Below are 21,560 nucleotides of genomic sequence, written 5' to 3' on the forward strand. Positions count from 1 at the left end.
ATAAAGGCCTGGACCTGCTTTTTGGTTTGGGGAGCAGGCCAGTCTCTGATCACCTCCACCTTGCTTGGTTCCGGCTTCAGGCAGCCGCTCCCCACCCGATGGCCCAGGTAAGATACTTCAGCCATCCCCACCTTGCACTTCTCAGCCTTTACTGTTAACCCAGCCTTTCGGAGTCGGTCCAGGACTTGTTTAACCTGGGACACATGGTCCTCCCAGGTCTGGCTGAAGACGCAGATGTCGTCAATATACGCCACGGCAAAACTCTCCATCCCCCTCAGTAGCTGATCCACCAGGCGCTGGAAGGTGGCCGGCGCTTCCTTGAGGCCGAAGGGCAGGGTCAGAAACTCGTAGAGCCCCAGAGGGGTGATAAGGGCCGATTTCAGCCTGGCATCTGCGTCCAGCGGCACTTGCCAGTAGCCTTTGGTAAGATCCATAGTGGTGAGGTACCGAGCACCTCCCAGCTTGTCTAGGAGCTAGTCAGGCCTGGGCATAGGGTAGGCATCAGATACGGTGATGGCATTGAGCTTTCAATAGTCCACACAGAACCGGATTGACCCATCCTTCTTGGGGACCAGCACCACTGGCGAGGCCCAAGGGCTGGAAGATGGCTGGATCACCCCCAAAGCCAGCATGTCCCTGACCTCTCTTTCTAGATCCTGGGCAGTTTTACTAGTGACCCGAAAAGGGGAGCATCTTATAGGGGGATGTGACCCGGTCTCCACCCGGTGGACAGTCAAATTAGTGCGTCCAGGCTGGTTGGAAAACAGCTGTCGGTATAGATGCAGCACCCCTCTGATCTCAGCGTGCTGGCCCGGGGTCAGTTGATCAGAGAGGGGAATCGCCTCCAGGGGGGAACCAGCTTTTGTCCCAGGCTATAGATCTACTAAGGGGGCATCTCCCTGCCCCTCCCAATGTCCACACACGGCCAACACCACATTCCCCCTGTCATAGTATGGTTTCATCATGTTCACATGGTACACCCGACGGTGATGTGCCCAGTTTGACAGCTCCACCACATAGTTTACCTCATTCAGTTGCTTGATAACCTTGAAGGGCCCTTCCCAGGCGGCCTGGAATTTGTTTCTCCTCACGGGGATGAGAACCATCACCTGATCCCCGGTGGCGAAGGCACGGGCTCGTGCCGTGCGATCATACCAGACCTTCTGCCTCCTCTGGGCTCGGGCCAGATTCTCCCTGGCCAGGCCCATGAGCTCGGCCAGTCTTTCCTGGAAGGTCAGGACATACTCCACCACTGACTCTCCCTCGGGAGCTGCCTTCCCCTCCCATTCGTCCCTCATCAGGTCTAGGGGCCCCCTTACCCGCCTTCCATACAACAGTTCGAAAGGTGAAAACCCGGTAGATTCCTGGGGTACCTCCCTGTACGCGAACAGCAGGTGAGGTAAGTACTTGTCCCAATCCTGCAGGTGCTGGTTCATAAATGTTTTTAGCATCATCTTCAGCGTCCCGTTGAACCTTTCTACCAGCCCGTTGGACTGGGGGTGATACGCTGAGGCCCAGTTGTGCTGGACCCCACATTTCTACCATAAGGACCGGAGCAGGGCCGACATGAAGTTGGACCCCTGGTCCGTTAAGACCTCCTTGGGGAACCCCACCCGGCTGAAAATTGTCAGCAGCGCATCTGCCACTGTGTCTGCTTCGAAAGAGGACAAGGCCACCGCCTCGGGGTAGCGAGTGGCAAAATCCACCACCACCAGGATGTATTTCTTCCTTGACCGGGTCATCTTGCTGAAGGGTCCCACTATGTCCATGGCCACCTTCTGGAAAGGTTCTTCTATGATGGGTAAAGGCCTCAAAGCCACTTTCCCCTTGTCCCGGGCCTTCCCCACCCTCTGGCAGGGGTCACAGGATTGGCAGTACTGTCGGACATGGGTAAAGACCCCAGGCCAATAAAAGTTCTGTAGCAGCCTCTGCCTGGTGCGCCGGATTCCCTGGTGCCCTGCGAGAGAGATGTCATGGGCCAGGTACAACAGCTTGTGACAAAACTTCTGGGGAACCACCAGCTGCCTCCTGATCCCCCATGACTCTACTTCCCCTGGGGGAGCCCATTCTCGGTACAGGAACCCCTCCTCCCACAGGAACCTCTCCTTGCAACCTCTCCTCATGGTCTGTACTGCACTAAGGTCAGCCCGGTCCCTGTGCTTGCACAAGGAGGGATCTTTCTGCAACTCGGCCTGGAACTCAGCAGCTGGGACAGGGATGGGGACCGGCTCTCTCTTGCTGGCTGGGTCTGAGGCCGCAGCCTCTCTGACCCGTGCCCCTAGGCGTTCCCCGCTCCCTGGGTTAGGGTCCTGCACCTCGGGTCGAGTACCTTCCCCGTTGTCGGGGTGCAGTGCCCTTTGCCGACTCTGACTACGAGTCACGACCAGGGCACTCTGGGTGTTACTAGGCCAGTCCTCAAGGTCCCCTCCCATTAACACGTCAGTGGGCAAATATCGGTGTACCCCCACATCCTTGGGGCCCTCCTTAGCCCCCCATTTCAGGTGTACCCTTGCCACGGGCACCTTGAATGGGGTCCCACCCACACCCATCAGGGTCAGGTAGGTGTCGGGCACCATCCGATCTGAGGCCACCACCTCGGGCCAGGCCAGCGTCACCTCTGCGCCCGTGTCCCAGTACCCAGTGACCTTCCTCCCATCTATCTCCAGGGAAACAATGCACTTTTTCCGGAGGGGCAGCCCCGTGCCCACCTGGTAAACCAAAAACCCGGAGCCTGGAGCATCCACAGGTGGTATGTTGCCAGCCCCCCTTTCCTGGGAATGTAGCCCCTCCTCCGATTGGGTGTTTACCCAGTCCACCCTCTGCGGGTTGGGTCTGCTTGGTCTGTCCCTGAGCTTGGGGCACTGGGCCCGTATGTGACCTCGTTGGCCACAGCGATAGCAGCCCATGTCTCGTGGGTCCCCTTGAGTGGGTCGGAGGGACCTGACGCTGGATGTTCCCCTTTTGGGGGGGTTCTCCATAGGCCCCCTTTGGGAGGTCCCATGATGACTTTCTCTCTGCGTTGAGGCAGGCCTGCTCCTTCGAGACTCCTCCCTGCCATCCCCTGCCTGACTGTCCAAAAATTGGTCGGCCAGCTGGCCTGCGTGCTGTGGGTTCTCCGGCGTCTGGTCCATCAACCACAGCCTCAAGTCGGACGGGCACTGCTCGTACAGGTGCTCCAGTATGAATAGGTCAAGCAGGTCCTCTTTAGTTTGGGCCCCAGCTGTCCACTTGCGGGCATACCCCTGCGCCCGGTTGACCAGTTGTAGGTATGTGACCTCACGGGTTTTACGCTGGCTCCGGAACTTTTTCCGGTACATCTCAGGAGTCAGCCCAAACTCGCGGAGCAGGGCCTGTTTGAACAGTTCGTAGTCCCCTGCCTCCGCCCCTTTCAGTCGGCTGTACACCTCCACGGCTGTGGAGTCCAGTAAGGGGGTGAGAACTGCGATCCTGTCTGCAGGGTCAACCCTGTGCAGCTCGCAGGCATTCTCAAAGGTCGTCAGGAAGGTATCTATGTCCTCCCCCTCCTTACGACGGGGCAGCAAGTGCTTATCAAAGCTCTTTGTAGGCTTGGGTCCCCCCTCACTCACCGCAGCCGGGGCCTCACTGCTCCTCAGCTGGGCCAGCTCCAGCTCATGTTTACGCTGTTTCTCCTTCTCCTCCCGCTCATGTTTACGCTGTTTCGCCTTCTCCTCCAGCTTTTGCCTCTTTAACTCGAGCTCCTCCCATCTCAGCTCCCTTTCATATTCCAGCCGCATCCGCTCCACGGATGCCGAGCGTCGCTGGGAGGATCCCCTGCTGGGGGGTGAGCTTCGCCGGGAGGATCCCCTGCTGGCCGGGGGGGTCACGGTGCCCTCGGTATACACTGGACTCCTCCCCACCTTTCTCCTAGGCACAGGAAGAGGGGGTCTCGGGAAGCCCTCGTCCCCCGGCTGACCACTCCCAGCGGGGACAGACACTGGTGCCTGCGCTGCATCTGCCCGGCTGCTTCCCTCAGAAACAGGGCTCCGTTCATTCAAGTGATCTCCCTCCTCCAGCTGGGCAATCAGCTGGTCCTTGGTGCGTCTCCCCGGGCGCAGCCCCCTCTGCTTGCACAGCTCCACCAGGTCACACTTGCGCCGCTTGGCATACATCTTCCTGCTGGGCACTCACAGGCCGGGGTGCTCGCTGCTCCCCACGGTTTCCAGGGAGACCCCCAGTGCACCAGCCCTTCTTGAGGTCACCACCTCTCTGCCAGGGTCGAGCTGCAGACTCCTCCGCCCCTGGGACCGCTCGCTGCAATCCCGCGGGGGACCCTGTTACTGCAAAGTCCTTCTCACTGGGCACACACTCCCAGGGGTTAACCACCCCTTCGTTTTACTGCTCCCCAGTCACTTACTGCAGGAAGCGCCGTCCACGGGGTGCAGTATCTCTCGCCACTGCCACCAGTTGTCACGGAGTATGGGGGAGTCCGGTCCTGCACCCCTCTTCCTGGGACCCACAGTGACTCTCAGCCAGCCAGTAAAACAGAAGGTTTATTGGACAACAGGAACACAGGTTACAGCAGAGCTTGCAGGCACAGTCAGGACCCCTCCACCGAGTCCTTCTGGGCTTTCAGGGTGCTTGGATCCTAGCCTAGGATACCCTGAATTCCGCCCACACAGCCCCAAGCCCAAACTCAAACTGCTTCCCTCCTGCCACTCCCTTCCTTTGTCCCCTTCCCGGACAAAGGTGTTGACCTTTCCCCTCCCTTACCTAGCTCAGGTTACAGGCCCTGGCATCGTCCATCCCCTAAAGTCCTCCCCTTATGTTTGCCCTGGAGTCACCTGCTCCCAGTGTGCCTAGAAGTTGGGACTAAGCGCAGAGAGGCCTGTTGCCCCCGGAAGGGGCAGGTTTCAGGGGTTTATGATGCAGATGTGTATTCTGATCTCATCCCAGTGTAAGTCTGGAGTAACTCCATTGGCTTCCAATTTACCCTGTCACAGCTGAGATGGGAGCCAGGCCAGTGGGGTCTCTGGAGGACTGGACATAGGAGGGAAACGGTGGTTGTCCCCGTGGCTATTTGCACTGTGGAATGGCTGCTGTCTCTGCCTCAGCACCCTCTGGCAGTCTGCACTGTCACAGCCACTCTTGAGCCATCTACAAAGCAAACCCAGTGCAAGGTTTGTTCTCCAGATCGGCTTGGGAGAGGGTGGCTTTGCTCATTGGTCATGCACTCCTGGAGAGGCCTTGGGGACTTTTGGGGTGGGTGTGCCCTGGCCACAGCACAAGGTGAGGAGTTTTTCCCTGTGGCACCACTCACCAGAGCCACCCTGCAGCTTGTCACCATATTTGGTTTCTGTGCTGATGGGGCTGCGGTGGCAAGGAAGGCAGGCCAGGAATGAGCAACAGTGTGTATCGCTGCAGAACTGGATGTATTGGTAGAGCTGGGGTGGGAGTAGGGGCAAAGACAGGGACTGTGATGCCTTGGCAGAACTCTGGGTGAGTGGGTAGGGGACCAGGCTGCACAGCTGGGGGCGCTGCAGCTTAATATGGAGGGGGTTTGCAGGATATGAGGGGCTCTGGGAATGCCATAGGAGCTGGTGGTAGGGCTAGGGTGCACTGGCAGAACTATGCAGAAGATGCTTACCCAAATCTGCCTCCACACTGGTACCATTCAACCCTCACACCTGTGAGGACGGGTCACCAAAATCCATCCCAACATTTAAATGGACTGTAAGAAGCCAAATGCAGCATGGGTGCATCTACATTGCGATTAAACACCTGCGCCTGGCCCGTCAGCTAACGTGAGTTTGTGAGGTTTGGGCCACAGGGCTGTTTAATCAGTCCCAGATCCCAGGCTCCAGCCTAGGACCAAATGCCTACACTGCAATTAGCCCTGGGCCTGAGTCAGCTGACGGGGCCAGCCACAGGTGTTTAATTGCAGTATAGGCATAGGCCATGGGGCAAATGATCTGGGGGAAGCTGCTGCAGGTGTCCAGCTCAGAGCCCATGTTAGTGCTATGCACCAGGTTCACTGACTGGTGTCTCCGAGAGACAACCCGAGAAATCAGGTGGCTGCATTTTTGTGCTTTGAAAACCTGCATATCCATATTGTGGCCCAAGTTTCAGAACTGCTCTGGCGTCCGACTGGTCATGTGTGTGCCCAAACCCTATGCTGGTGCATACAATCTTGGTGATTGTACACCAGGTTAGGGGTGTAAATGCAGACTCACTTTCACACCCAAAGCACTCCCTGCTCCTTCTCTAACCCTCTTTGCTGTCTTCCCTCAGACACCTGCAGACAGTTATCCTGCTCCCCCGTTAATCACTGTTTAGCCAAGTGATGCAGATTTAGCTCATTAATCTTCCCTTGTAAATCTATCTTTCCAGCCCCCGGAGTGCGGGCTCTGTTTTTCTTCCTGGCTTTCCAGGTTTCAGGGCTGTTAGCATCTGCTCTGAGCACAGAGTCAGTGTTAAGCAGATGTGAAGCAGGGATATGCTGCTAGTTTGGACTGTTTGCTGGGCAAAGGGGCTGGACGGGCAGGTTTGTCTCCTGGCTGATAATTAGAATCATAGAATAGTAGGGTTGGAAGAGACCTCAGGAGGTCATCTAGTCCAACCCCCTGCTCAAAGTAGGATCATCACCACCTAAATCATCCCAGCCAGAACTTTGTCAAGCCAGGCCTTAAAAACCTCTAAGAATGGAGATTCCACCATCATGAATCTTGTTGCTGTTGTTATGAGCACAGAAATGCACATTTGTGTATGTGGTCCCTGCACTTTATGGAACAGATACAGCCCCTGCCGGGGTGTTTCAGTCTCTGGCAAGAGTTGACATGGGGCAGAAGGATGTGATGCAGAGCAGGCAGGGTCGTTCCTCTGCAAGCCAGCTGGGTGACTACCTTATGACTGCAATTCCCGCAGGGCAGGGAGACTGCCCAGGCAACTGAAAGTGTATGTACCAGAGTGGCTGGCCTCTTTAAATGAAGCCAGTTGAGAGGGTGTGGAGTGCCTGGAGCTAGAAAGCATCAGGGAGAGTCAGAGGGAGGAGGGACGCCACGCTGACTTCTAGGGTGAAAGCTGGACAGGAGAGGACCAACGGATGTCAGTAGGCAACTCCCTCCCAGCAGTGGGAGTTGCCTACTGACGTCCAAGCTGGCGGGCCCGGGACCGGAGACGGCTGTAGATGGGAACAGCAGATGGGCTAACCCTTGGAGGTCTCCATGAAGGAGAGCTGGAGCCAGAGAGCCGAAGAGGGCTGAGGGCCAAGAGAATCTCTGGCCAGTCTGAGGTGAGAGGATGGCAGAACTGGGGGAGTGAGGGAAGGTGAGTTTGCCCTTCCACTGGAGAGGCTGTGAGGCCTCCTGTTAGGAAGAATGGAGTTGCACTTCAGCTGGAGGGGCTCTGGTGTGACTCTCGTGGCAGGACAGGAGAGGACCAATGAAGACCCGGGTGGGTTGGAAGGTGCCGGAGTGTGGTATGTGCTATGTCGATGGACTGGCTGTCATGGGATTGTAAGGACAATGTGCACTGGAGTGATCAGTGGGCTGTCTGGGGATTTCTGTTAGCGACTGTTTGCACAAGAGTTTTGCAATGAACCAGCCCCAAGGATGGGTGTTACGGAGTCAAGCAAACCCGACATGGAGCCATTAGGGACCTGAGAGGGGATGTGGGGCCAGAACCCTGCTGTTAGGGCACCCAGCTGCAAAGGGGTGTCTGGGTGTGTTTCTCAAGTGGGGCCAGGTGAGTGGGTGTTTCCTAGGGATACCTGAGAAAACAGGTGTATCTGTTGGCTTGACAGGGGTGTATTTTCCAGGTATTGACAGTCACGCAGGGGTAATTCCTAGGTAATACCAGGCAGATGGCTGTATTTCCTGCATGATGTTGTTTGGCCAGGTGTATTTCCCAGGCGATGCTGGGCAACTGGGTGTATTTTTAGGTGATGCTGGGCAGGTGAGTATATTTCCTGGCAATGCAGGGTGGGAGTGTGTATTTGACATAGATGATAATGTATGAATAGCATGTAAAGTACGTTGAATTGTCCAATGTGTGGGCATCTTATTCACGAAATAAATATATAAATTGTATCTGAAAGATAAATATAATGAAGGCATCATAAAAAGAAGCAAGTCCTGGTATAAATTCTTGCTGGTGGAACTATATGTCTTGAAGGTGGATTATAGAACTGCAGTTTGGAAGATTGAATGGCCCATAAACATTTTCATATTTCATTAGCCGATTAATGGACAGCTTCTTTTTTTGGCAACTTTGCTGATTCTCAGCAGAAATTGTGGGGCGTAAATGAATGCATCTGATGAAACCTTTCTGGGGGCCTGTCCATTATGGATTGCCCCAATTAATGCCCGCACTGCTCTCCTCAGAGATGCATTCTGCCTGTCCAGTTACTGTTAATAGATTTCTCATAAGTGGCTGGATTGTAAAAACCTCATAACTCAGTTTAATGCCACCAATAAAATTATCTCCGGACGCCTGGCCTGGATTCCAGGCAGCTGCAGGGCAAAGGGAGCTGCTGTTTACCCTTTCGCTCCCTCATTCCAAATAGCATCTTAATTAGAAAACGAAGAGGAAATTCTTGGCTACACAAGCTGCTTTCCTCGGGGGGTGTTTCTGGTGCTGAATTCAGGGCTCATATCCCTGCCAGGATGCTGGGTGGGCATGAAGCTGTCACTGTGTGGGAGGGCTGGCAGCCATTGGTTTCGAGAGCCAGAACGTGCACACCAGAGTAGCGGGGCAGCTGGCTTGGGTTTGGAAGGGCAGTGAGCTGGCGTTTACACACATCACAGAGCTGCATGCAGTGACTTGATGCCGCCCATGCGGATGTCTGAGCCTCACAAGCTTTGGGGTGGCTTTGTTCCAGTTGTAACTCCTGTAATGTCAATCACTCTGTCTTCGGGGGCTGCTTTGGCCTGTGTGACGGGAGGTCTGAGCTGCACAAAATTATTCTCTCAGTTCTGTGTTAGAAGAGAGCGGAGCAGAGATCTGGTGACAGGACCAAGGTCACACAGCAAAGCAGTGGCAGAGCCAGGAATTGAACCCAGGTCTTCCAGGTCCCAGCCCAGGACAAGTGCATCGCTTGCTGTTCCCTTCCAAGAGGGACAGGCTGATCTGGACTAACTCTTGGCAGTGAAAACCATGCAGCCACCAGGTCCCTGCTCTGCCTGCCCTCCCCACCCCAGACTCCTGCTCTAGCCCCTCCCACTCCATGGGCCCAGCTACTGCTCCTCTCTTGCCGGGGTCTCCTCACTGACTTGGCTCTCGCAGCAAGCGTGGCGGCTGTGGCTCCAGCCAGTTGCTCTCTCTCAGCACCAACCCTCGCCCTCTGTCCTTCCTCTGCAGATCCACTCGGACTCGGATGAGGGGGACGGGTCCATCAAGTACACCATCTCCGGGGAGGGCGCAGGAACAATCTTCCTGATTGACGAGGTCACAGGCGACATCCATGCCACCGAGCGCCTGGACAGGGAGCAGAAGACGTTCTACACGCTGCGGGCGCAGGCCCGGGACCGCCAGACCAACCAGCTGCTGGAGCCTGAGTCTGAGTTCATCATCAAGGTGCAGGACATCAACGACAGCGAGCCCCGTTTCCTGGAGGGGCCCTACATTGGCAGCGTGGCCGAGCTGTCCCCCATAGGTAGGTGCCCTGCACCCGCGCTGAGCACAAGGTGATGGGGGCAAGGAGCTGGCAGCCCCTGCTTCCGTCCTTCACCCACAGCTGTCAAACTAGAGTCTTGCCCAGCACAGAATCACTTGTCATAAATCCAGGGATTCCAGCCGCGACTGGAGCCAAGAGGGGAAATAAATAAAGCAGTTTAGGGAAACATTTGAGTAAATCCTCAGTGCTGACGGCCAGCTGGAGGAGCACGTGGGCTCCCCGTGAGCCTGTGCAATGGGAGTGGGCTGAGCTGGGTGCCAAGCCCCTGCTTCCCCGTCTGAAGTTTCCCCAGTTCTGCCTCAGCTTTCCTCCACCCATGCTGGTCTCTGTTGCTCTCACGCACTGGGGAGGGGCCCCAGGCCTTGCTTGAGGCAGGGTCTGCTGCTGGTTAGGATCATATTGAGACTGATATTTATCGCCAGGTCTCCTTGCCTCTGACTGTGTCTGTGGCACCTATGCTCCCAGCTGTCCCTACCCCTGGAATTCCACCTCCCCCATCTGTTAGTGCCTGGCTGCCGTTGCCTGGTCTATTAATTATATTGATTACTTAAAAATTCCCAGTTAACACTCGGAGGTTTGATTGGTTCTCATCCCAAGATCGGGGCAGTATTACTAGAATTCCTGTTTAATTGGGAACCCTGACGTACATGGTTGCAACACTCACACTTTTATTAACATTATTAGCAAAGTTTCAAGCCCAGCCAGAAAGGCAGAGATAGCACAGAACGAGCTGAGCCGGCCCTTGCAGAGTAACCTGATGTGTTAGTTCTCCTCACCATCAGCACCATCGCCAGTGAGCATTATCCTGGCATCCCAGGCACGTGGGTGGGATATAGTTCTAGTGACACTGCCAGGCCTAATACGTATTCAGGAGGGGCTCGGTCCTTCCCTGTATTTGTAGTTCCTCACTGTACTAATTCGGGGGGTGTTCTTGTCCCATAGGTTATTAATCTCTTTACCTCAAGTTCATTAGCATACATATCCAATAGCTTCCATGGCTCTCGTGTGGTCGGACATCTGCCAATGTCTCTAACTAAAACTATCCCAGGCTGAGATAAACCTGCCCCTTGTGGTAACCTGTCAGCAGCTAGGTCCTTGCAGCATGTTAACTTGCGATGCCCTATGCTCTAGAGTTACTCTTGGTTACCTACTATGCTAAGGCTTTTGCCTTGATTAGTTTAGCTAAGCTATTGTCTTGACGCTTGGAGGCCTGTGGGATCATTACTGCCTTACCTGTTCCCCTGTAACGACGGCTCACTGGGCAGGGGCTGGGTGGTACCAGGTTGGGTGCCCACCTTCCGTTGCAGGCTCAGCCCCTGCAGTTTTTAGTTTCCATGAACCTGGCTGTCTCTGGGCTCCAAGAAGTGAATGTAATGACCCATGGCCATGGCCCAGACCCTGGAACGTGCTGCTGCTGGAGACTAGGGCGTCTCTTCCTCGCCTCTGCCCTGCACCTTGCAGATTGTTTGCTCACTCCCTTTGGTCCTGTCTAGCAGCTGTATGGCGAGCCGCTCCCTGGCACTGCTGGCCTGGCAGGCCTGGCAGGTCTGGGTGCGCTGGTGCAGGTATGCAGCTGAGATGAGTGGCCACTGGAAGGAGGCTCTGCCTCGAACTGGAGTGTGGGGGTGGAGCCTGCGTCTGGCATTATGTTTGCATGGCCTCCCCACCTGGGAGGTCCATGAACCATGGGAACTTAGAATGAAGCCAGGAGAGGGCAGAATGTTTATTTCCTCTGCAGGGCCCCATCCTGCACTCCTCACTCAGGCAGAACTCCCACTGATGCCTGTGGAACACAGAAATGGGCCCATAACCTCTGTCCCCCTGAATTACTCTGTTGGTCAGGGCCTGTTCATTGTGCACGAGTGTGTTCACTAGTGCAAATTTCTCCTGTGTTGGTATGTCCCTCAGTCCCAACCCATGGTCCTCCTGCCTTTCCATTCTGGGTTCCCCACACAGTCCTGATCTGCAGCCCCCCTGCTGTTGCATTGCCAAGTCCCATCCCCCAGCTGTGCTGGTCCTGACCTGCTGGACCTGCAGCATCCCCCACTATATCTGTGCTGCCCTGGCATCCCTCCTCCAGCTCTGCTACTGCATATCAGTCCTGATCCGAGCCCCTGTCCTGTTCCATTCCTACCCACCCCACAGCCCTGGCCTGCAGCCCCTCTCCCAGCAGCTCTGGTCACACACGCCCGCTGAGCAGAGGCCGGCAGTGGTGTTGAACTAAGTACAATTGTTACGTAATGGAAGAAAACTTCAGCTGATTGGCTCAGACGTGTAAACTCATCCCTGTCATTTCCTAAGTGAAGCCTAGCACCTCACACACCACACTGCCTCTGCTCCTGTGGTAGCACGTTGTCGGGTCTGGAATGCTGTGCACCAGAGCAGGGTCTGTGCAGGGAGGTTTCCCAGAGCGTGGGGAGAGGGCAGGATAGTGTCGCACTGGGCAGGTGGTTATTGTGCTTTACTGAGGGTATGTCTACATCTACAATTTTGCAGCGCTGGTTGTTACAGCTGTATTAGTACAGCTGTATAGGGCTAGCGCTGCAGAGTGGCCACACTTACAGCAACCAGCGCTGCAAGTGGTGTTAGATGTGGCCACACTGCAGCGCTGTTGGGCGGCTTCAAGGGGGGTTCGGGGAACGCGAGAGCAAACCGCAGGGAAGGAGACCTGCTTGCACGGGGGTTCGGGGAACGCGAGAGCAAACCGGGGAAGGAGACCTGCTTCCCCGCGGTTTGCTCTCGCGTTCCCCGAACCCCCCTGCAAACCGCAGGGAAGGAGACCTTGCACGGGGGTTCGGGGAACGTGAGAGCAAACCGGGGAAGGAGACCTGCTTCCCCGCGGTTTGCTCTCGCGTTCCCCGAACCCCCCTGCAAACCGCAGGGAAGGAGACCTGCTTGCTCGGGGGTTCGGGGAACACGAGAGCAAACCGGGGAAGGAGACCTGCTTCCCCGCGGTTTGCTCTCGCGTTCCCCGAACCCCCCTGCAAACCGCAGGGAAGGAGACCTGCTTGCACGGGGGTTCGGGGAACGCGAGAGCAAACCGGGGAAGGAGACCTGCTTGCATGGGGGTTCGGGGAACGCGAGAGCAAACCGGGGAAGGAGACCTGCTTCCCCGCAGTTTGCTCTCGCGTTCCCCGAACCTCCCTGCAAACCGCAGGGAAGGAGGCGAATGTTGGGGGCTCCATGTTCAGATATGGCTCTGCGGGAGCTTTGGGGTGTATTGGGGGGTGAGGACTAGGGGTTGGGGATGTTGGGGGGCTCCATGTTCAGACATGGCTCTGCGGGAGCTTTGGGGACTGGAGCTGGGAAAAGTGGGGGACTGTCTGAAGTTGGCTGCTTGGGATGTGGGTGAGGCCCCGAGGAGCATTGAGGATTTCAATAACTTGGTCCTGGGATAGGGGTTGTTATAAAATTGGATGGGTGGGGTTCTGTGGCCTGCCTTGTGCAGGAGGTCAGACTAGATGATCAGATTGGTCCCTTCTGACCTATGAGTCTATGAGTCTATGAGTCTATGAGACCTGCTTGCTCGGGGGTTCGGGGAACGCGAGAGCAAACTGGGGAAGGAGACCTGCTTCCCTGCGGTTTGCTCTCGCGTTCCCCGAACCCCCCTGCAAACCGCAGGGAAGGAGACCTGCTTGCTCGGGGGTTCGGGGAACATGAGAGCAAACCGGGGAAGGAGACCTGCTTGATTACCAGAGAGGCTTCCTCAGGTATGCTGCGATACCTGCTTATTCCACGGAGGTCAAGAAAAGCGCTGGTAAGTGTCTACACTTGATTACCAGCGCTGGATCACCAGCGCTGGATCCTCTACACCCGAGACAAAACGGGAGTACGGCCAGCGCTGCAAACAGGGAGTTGCAGCGCTGGTGGTGCCCTGCAGATGTGTACACCTCCTAAGTTGCAGCACTGTAACCCCCTCACCAGCGCTGCAACTTTGTGATGTAGACAAGCCCTGAGTGTTGGATGTAAGGTGGGGGCGGGGACGTGCAATGGGGCAGCAGCAGGGCGTCGGCCCTTTGTCCCTACTTCATGCTGGTAGTGCATTCTGCTGAGCCCTAGAATCCAGTCACCCTTTTCCTTCTTTCTGGGTATCGTGCTGCTCCCTGTCTGTGTCAGGCCAGGGGCCTGGGTTGACTGCGGTGGGCAGCAGGCTCGGGGTTGGCAGGCTGTGAGAGGGGAGGTATCCCAGGCAATGGCACTGCAAATCTCTGCTCTCCAAAGGCGTCTCAAGGCAAAAGACAGAGCCTGCCCAAGCCTGCCCGACATCAAATGGTAAGGCAGATCCTGCTTGACAGCCGCAGGGGATGAAAAGGGGAGAGTGACGGGTGCAAAGGAAGGAGAGAGTGAGAGGACCAGCAGTGAGCAGAACTGAGGAGAAGGCAGGAGAGTGGGAAGAGCCCCCAAGGAGTCTGGCAGCTCAGGGATCATGTGGCACAGGTCGGGCTCCAGCAGGTTTTCCCATCTCGGGGTGTGACAGGCAGGGCCCTGGAAAAAGGGGCCCAGGCCTGGTTCCTGTGAGCGCCCAAGGAGTTAAGTGCAGCAAGGGAAGGGCTCTCCTTAGGGCCTGGCAGGAAGCCGGAAGGTCAGTCTCTTGCTGTGTTTCCTGGATGCTCTGATCATTCAGAGCTCTGTGATGGCCTCCAGCACATGTACAGATGTGCAGAAATCATTACAATAGAGAGGCTGCTGCTGACTGAATTCCTCCTGACACATGGTTTCAGCCCCTGTCAGGAACCCTCTCCTCCTTTGGCCAAGACCACTATCAGTCGCAGACCCAGGCTCCTGTACAAATGGAAGGCAGGATGCCAGCAGCGAGGGGGAGACTTGCCCCCTCCTTCCCAAAAGGGAGAAGCAATGAAATTAACATAGTTTACCTGAGCAACGTTTAAAAAGAGCGGTATTCTCGACTCTAGGTGTTAGACCAGGAGCCCCGTGCTTTGAAAATCACTAACAATTACAGAGATGCCTGATCACAGGCTGATGTGAACAAGATGTATCAAAGGAGACAGTGTCTGTGCAAAATTGGAGATCAGAAGGAGAAAGAAACTCGGTTTCAGAACATGAAAGGAGGTGATTCCTGCAAATTAAAATCCTCAGAAGTGAAAAGTAAAGAGAAGTGTTTGGAGCAGCGTCAGACGTGCCTCTGCTGTGTTGCTCCAGAGGCAGGGACCTGACAGCCAGGAGCCAGCGCTGACTGACAGCCTCTGTCCTGCTAACCCACGGCAGCCCCAAATTAGTGAGTGTGAGCTGGTTTCCTCGTGGCTTCCCCTTCACCGTGGGGCCTCCATCAGCCTGGCCAGCCCCAAAGGGAAGCAGAGACTGTGGGGAAACCACTCTGGGCCTCAAGGCCAAAACTCTGAAATGTCAGGGCGGGTGCTTCCTCCTCATCTGCAGCTGCCCTGTGCTGGAGAGCAGAACAGAGCCCTGCTGCAGCAGTGTTGGCCGTATGTCCCAGCTGACCCCAAGCTAGAGCTCCCTGTTTGGCAGAGGCGACCAGCACAGCTGCACAAAGTCCCCCACAGCAGCTGGGGCAGAGATCTGGAGAGTCCATCCAGACAGCCACAGAGAACTTCTGCTGATGCCCTTAGGCCCCAGGCCATCCAGCACCCTGGCTTCCTTCCGAGAGCTGTACATAGGGCTCAGGTGCTGGAGAGACAACCGTCCCGTGTACTACACCACCGGCAACAGTGTTGGGTCCTGCTTCTGCCAAGCCAGTGACACTGGGAAGCAGCTCCACCTGGGCCACTGCACTTGGGGGGGTGCTTATGGGGGAGCAGCTCCACCCAGGCCACTGCACTTGGGGGAGGGTTGGGGGGATTATAGGGGAGCAGCACAGGACCGGCTCTAGCCATTTCGCCGCCCCAAGCACGGTGGCATGCCGCGGGCGATGCTCTGCCGCTCGTCGGTCCCGTGGCTCCGGCGGACCTCCCGCAGGTGTGCCTGTGGATGCTCCACCGGAGCCGCGGGACCAGCGGACCCTCTGCAGGGACGCCTGCGGGAGGTCCACCGGAGCCACCTGCCGTCCTCCCGGCGACCGGAAGAGTGGCCCCCGCAGCATGCCGCCCCAAGCACGCGCTTGGCGCGCTGGGGCCTGGAGCCGGTCCTGTACAGGGAGCCGGATAACTGGAGTGTGGGGTGTCACGGAGTGTGGGGGAGTCAAGGCCCTGCACCCCCCGCTTCCTGTGACTCATCATGACTCTCAGCCAGCCAGTAAAACAGAAGGTTTATTTAGATGACAGGAACACAGTCCAAAACAGGTTTTGCCGATACAGACAGCAGGACCTTCTTTAGTTAGGTCCTTCTGCGGGCCCCAGGGAGGCCACTGCCCTGTTAGTCGGGGCACCCCTCATTATTTTCCAGCCAGCTCCAAACCTGAAAACTCCCTTCAGCCCCCTCCTTTCTGGCCGTTTCCCAGCTCCTCCCCCAGCCTTTGTGTCCTTTGTCCAGTTTCCCGGGCAGAAGTGTCACCTGGCCTCCAACCCCCTCCTGGGTTCTCAGCTTACATGCTCAGGTATGCTCCCTTCCCCAAGCAGGCCGTCCCAGCACAACTCCCCTGCCGCCTTCCCAGGCCAACACTCTCCACTCAGTATTCAAATAACACATCAAGAACATTCCCACTTCATCACGGGGCAACTCTGCCTGGGCACTGCATGGGAGGCCAGGTAACTGGAGTGTGTGTGGGAGTGCAGCTCAGCCCAGGCACTGCACAGAGGGCCGGGTAACTGGAGTGTGGGGGGCAGCTGGGCCCAGGCACTGCATGGGGGTGTCGTGTGTATGGTGTGTGTGTGTCAGGGGGGTGCAACTCAGCCCTACTTGTGCTCTTACTGGCTCCTCCTGCCGGCCAAGCCAGGATCGGCCAGCTGAGAAATCCTCACATTAAGTGACGCCTGCAGAAAGCCTGGGCAGCTCCCTGCCAGGTCCCCAGCTGCAGCCCCGGCCTAGAGCGCCCCAGGGACGGGGCATGTTCCTGGTGCACAGAAAGCAGTTAAGCAAACATGGTCAGATGGGCTCCTGCAACCCTGGGAGCAGATCAAGGGACAGTATTTGAATAAAGGAAGAGGACTGATTGAGAGGGAAAGGCACCTGATTTCCCAGCATCTAAGGGAATTGCAAACAATGGAGATTTAAGCAAACTATTTCTGAGGCACTGAGGGCGGTTACACAAAGCCAGCTCTGCACTCGGCCCAGGATCAGGCAGCAGGGATGTGATGGGCTGGGAGAGGCGCCAGCTGCCCAAGAGAATGTGCCAGACAGACCTGGGGTGGGGGAAGGGGAGTCTGGCGGCAGTAGGGGTTAAAGATCAGGGGAGAGGGAGTTTCTCCTCCTGAATCAGAAGCACCCTGGAGCTCAGCCTCCAGAGCCCGGCTGTACACACTCAGGACCCAGGGCTCCCTCCAAGCATATGGGAAGTGTCTTGGCCAGTGCTGGGTGCAGGGTGTTGGGACACTGCTGCCGCAGGTGGAAATTACCTTACAATCTCATTCAGCACCCCAAGACTGGCCACAGGCACCGGGCAGCAGGGGCTTTCCAGAGGGAGCTGACTCCTTGCATGCCACCAGTTTCTTATTTAGCCATTTCACTGGGGTGCCTGAGACATGGGGAGCTGCGAGGACTCACCCACCAGGCCAAGGCCTTCTGGGTTCCCACCACGCCACACTGCTCGGGAGCTTAGAGTGCAGCTGTGTGGGGCAGTCAGAGACTTCTGCAGGGAGCTGGGTTAGAGGGGATGGGGCACAGAACTTACCCACTAGGCTCTGGCTGGCATTGTGCTCAGGGTCCTGCAAGCACCCAGGGGGATACAGGGCCTTCTCAGGGAAGATGCTGCGTAGTTGGGTGAGTGCTGAGGCTGCTGCTGCTAAGGGTGTGCTGAACTCTCACAGCTCAGAACAGGGCTACTTGCTGTCTGTGCTTGGAGCCTAAGTTCCCTCTAAGCTGCGAGGCTGGGCCGCCACCCAGCAGGCTGTCAAGTGCCACGTACTTCAGATGTCCCTGCCCTCTGCTTTGGAGCCCCTTGCCAGCTGCTCCCAGGACTTCCTGCTTGCTGTGTGTGTGTACGCACTGATGTCAGGGTGTCCCCCACCCCTGTACCCCATCTCTACAGAGCGGGAGAGGGGACACACAGGACAGGGCTCAGGACGGAGGGAGCTTGCTGGCAGCTGTTGCTGTGTCTGAACACACAGGCTTCAGACTGCTGAGTGCCGATCTACTTAAAAGGGCAGCGTACTTAAGGGGGCAGCACATGTTGCACTCTTTCGCTCTCTCTCTCTCACACACACACACGATGTGTCTGTCTCACATACGCACACTCACTCACTGTCTTATACACTCACCTCCCAACACATACTTGTATCGTTGTTCTTACTTGATACTTCTTTCAAAGTGTGGTGTTTTAGTTTTTTGACTGGTCTGTGCATTTCAAAATTTTGATTTCTCTCTTACACTTAAATTTAATTCTTTGAGCAGTGAGTTCTAAAATGCCCAACTTGCCCTGGCTGGAGTAATTATCCCTATAGTAACTTTTAAAAAATATATATTTTGTCTAGGTTTTTTGTTTCTACTGGTGGCGCACATCCGCACATTACCTCAATATGGTGCACATAAGAAAATTCATTCTGCACATGGATGAAAAAAACTTTGATGGAATGCTGCAGGCTGGCAGGCACCACTGTCTGCCCCTTGTTGGGGTGGGCAGCGGCTGCAATCATCACATCATGGGCAGAGGAGGGTAAGGCAGATGGCACAGTGCGGAGCGTTGTTACTTATAAAAGCAGCAAAGAATCCTGTGGCACCTTATAGACTAACAGACGTTTTGGAGCATGAGTTTTCGTGGGTGAATATCCACTTCTTCAGATCTGATGCATCTGAAGAAGTGGATATTCACCCACGAAAGCTCATGCTCCAAAACGTCTGTTAGTCTATAAGGTGCCACAGGATTCTTTGCTGCTTTTACAGATCCAGACTAACACGGCTACCCCTCTGATACGTTACTTATAAAGCCACTTCTGCTGCTTTCCCTGCCATCTCAGGGACAAGGGAATGAGACTCGCACACCAGGGGTAAGTGTGAATAGATCCCATTCCTGACCAGTCTCCAGTGCCCTGGGGACCAGCCAGCAGACCTTGCAGCAGTCCCACTACCATGCTCTGCCTCTCACAGAGAAACTCTTTTGCTGAGATGCTCTTGAGAACGGGATGGAAGGGCCGTTCTCCACTGACTCAAACCTCTCAGCAGCTCTAGCCCCAGCCTGTGAGCAAGGCCCTACTGCAGGTGCAGCTCTGCACTTTGGGCAGAGGCAAATCCCTGGTGAAGAGGCCTGGGGTGTGCTGAGAAGGCAGGACAGACCCTGTGGGGAACCAGCCAGGTGTCTGGAAACCATGGGAATTCCCTGATATTAGCAAATGATAAAATCAGCTCAGTTTTGGGCTCCCTTTCCAAGCTCCCCTAGGGCTGATTAACAGCTGCCTTATGCCCCCAGGCCAAAGACAAATCCCACAGAGCCAGAGTCCAAGGGCCCAATCCTGGCATCATCAGAGGCTGTGCACATGTGCGTGGCACCTTGCAGGATCAGCCCCTGGCAAAGAGACCCTGGTGAAATAGGCATCTTGTGACTCAGGGACCATGTTTCCCTCCTCCATTTCATTTTCCTCCTCATTTCCCTGGGTAGCAGCAAGTCTCATCAGGCCAGATTAGAGACGATTTGGCTGTACAGACAAAGCTTGGGTCAGGCCCTGCCTTTAGCCCAAAGTCAGCTGGCTGCAGAAGTGATTATTGCCAAGAGAAATTGTTTAATCTCCCCACTGAAAGCGGAGAAAAGGGATTTGTTTGAGGTGCAATCAGTGTTTACAGGCCATCCAACAGGTGGCTCTGAATTTTTAATAGAAAGTGCTCAGAACATTGGAGGTTGTCTGGAAGCTCTTGAGCTGGGAGCAGCCAGGATCCAGGGCTCTGCACGCCGGAGCAGAGTGGACACAGACCCTAGTTCAGCGCTGGGATCTCTGGGCCGGGGACAAACTGCAGACTCTGGAATCTTTTTCAGAGAGCGAGTGTCCTGAGTGCTCTCTGCTGGTGGTGCAGGGACATGTTCATGGGGCTCCCATGCTGCTTTGGGGAAAACTTTCCCCTCTTCTGTACCTGTCAGCATGTCCAGGACGCCCGGAACCCATGCGTGTCTGGAGGCTGTCCCCTGTTCCCATGGACCTGTCCTGTAGAAGTCTTTCTCTAAGTGCCCTCTGTAGGCTGCTCTGTTTTGTAGCATTTCATTGCGAGATCCATCTGCAGCTGGGTTAGTTCCTGCCTGCGTGTGGCCGGAGCAGCAGTGAAATTCTCTCTGGGCCGGGCTCTGCATTCTACCAAAACAGGCCATTCTTGGGGATGCAGGAGGCTTGTTTCTGCTCCGATAATCTTTCAGCACTGGGGTTTGTTTCCTTCCCTGACATGCTGCCCACTTGCTCCTGGGAGGCACTAGCCGCTTCACCTGTTGGAGCAAGAAGAGAGAAAATTTAAAAAATCTTGGTGGTGGCTGCTGCTGTGCCCAGGCCTGGGCCCTGCGAGTGCCACATCTGTAGACAGCTCTGCCCAGTAAATTCTGCCATCAGGACACAGTCTCCCTCTCTGTTTTATAGAGTGAGAATAATCCACAGCTGTTCTGGGGCTGACCAAAGAACTTCACATGAAAAACCAAAGTGCAGCTCTGCGAGCAGTTAAAGGGGCCAGACCCCGTCTGCGCCAACCCTCTGCCCTGTGTGACCAGAGTGGAGAGCCAGAGGCCTTGGCTGCTATTTGGGGCCAGAATTGTAGCTTGTGAATGGATGCAGTGTGGGGAAAGACTCGGGGTAGCCATGAAGTGCATGCCATGCCCATTGTTCATGGGACCATGGAGTTCAGCAGCAGGCCTTGAGACTAGCCAAGAGGGGTGGACCATGACGGTCCCTGCCCGGGAAGGGGCACTTTATCACCACCGTTACAGAGACTTTCGTTCTGCCTTTCTCATTAGGTGCCAGGGCTGTTTGTGAGCTGTGATGAAGAAGATGCTCTCAGTGTGTCTCTGCCAGACTCTGTCTCTTTCTAAGGGTATGGCTGCACTTGACGCAGCAGTGCTTTGAAGTGTGAGTGTGGTCGGAGCGCCAGCGGTGGGAGAGAGCTCTCCCAGCGCTGCACGTAAACCACATCCCTTACGGGTGTAGCTTGCAGCGTGGGGAGCCGCGCTCCCAGCGCTGCTGCCCTGATTACACTGAGGCTTTACAGCGCTGTATCTTGCAGCGCTCAGGGGGGTGTTTTTTCACCCCCCTGAGCGCAAAAGTTGCAGCGCTGTAAAGTGTGAGTGTAGCCATGGCCTAACATGCACTTGAGCACCTCACAGCTCTGTTGGGCCAGTGGCAACCCTGCTCCTGGCCGAAGCTTCCTTCTGCTCCCTGAATCAGGACATTAGATTTCATCTCCCTTCTTCCCTGCCCAGCTGTGACTGTGGTGCTGCCACTCAGGATTGATGCACAGTGCCCTGGGAGAGCAGCCGTCACAGCAGGCAGGGCTGGCAGCTGAGACCCTGCTGTAGGTCGGTCCCAGGAGTCTCCCGCTTGGGGCAGATGGTTCCTGGGGCTGGTATGGGAGGTCTTGGCTAGGTAGAAAAGGGAGGCCAGTCAGGTAGCATGGGCCTTTTCCACACAGAATTGTGATGATTATGTTGCCGAGACTGCGAGATGATATTCTGCAGCAAGGCTGGACAGGGAGCAGGCACTGGGCCCTCAGGGCGGGGAGTGGGAGAGGGGGCTGCATTGCTGAGTTGGGCAGGGAGCAGGCACTGGGCCCTCAGGGCGGGGAGTGGGAGAGGGGGCTGCATTGCTGAGTTGGGCAGGGAGCAGGCACTGGGCCCTCAGGGCGGGGAGTGGGAGAGGGGGCTGCATTGCTGAGTTGGGCAGGGAGCAGGCACTCA

General features: G+C 56.1%; 1 protein-coding gene across 8 annotated transcripts in view; it reads left to right on the forward strand.

Annotated features, from left to right (window-relative positions):
* Positions 1-21,560, forward strand: part of CDH22 (cadherin 22) — a 156,038-nt gene that overhangs the window by 17,313 nt on the left and 117,165 nt on the right. For all 8 annotated transcript variants that reach the window (XM_030533291.1, XM_030533295.1, XM_030533290.1 and 5 more), the window contains one exon: positions 9,316-9,610. In XM_030533291.1, coding sequence (XP_030389151.1) covers positions 9,316-9,610 — 295 coding nt within the window. The remainder of the gene's footprint in view (positions 1-9,315; positions 9,611-21,560) is intronic.

This window comes from Gopherus evgoodei, chromosome 14 (genome assembly GCF_007399415.2).
Source record: "Gopherus evgoodei ecotype Sinaloan lineage chromosome 14, rGopEvg1_v1.p, whole genome shotgun sequence".
Lineage (NCBI taxonomy): Eukaryota > Metazoa > Chordata > Testudines > Testudinidae > Gopherus > Gopherus evgoodei.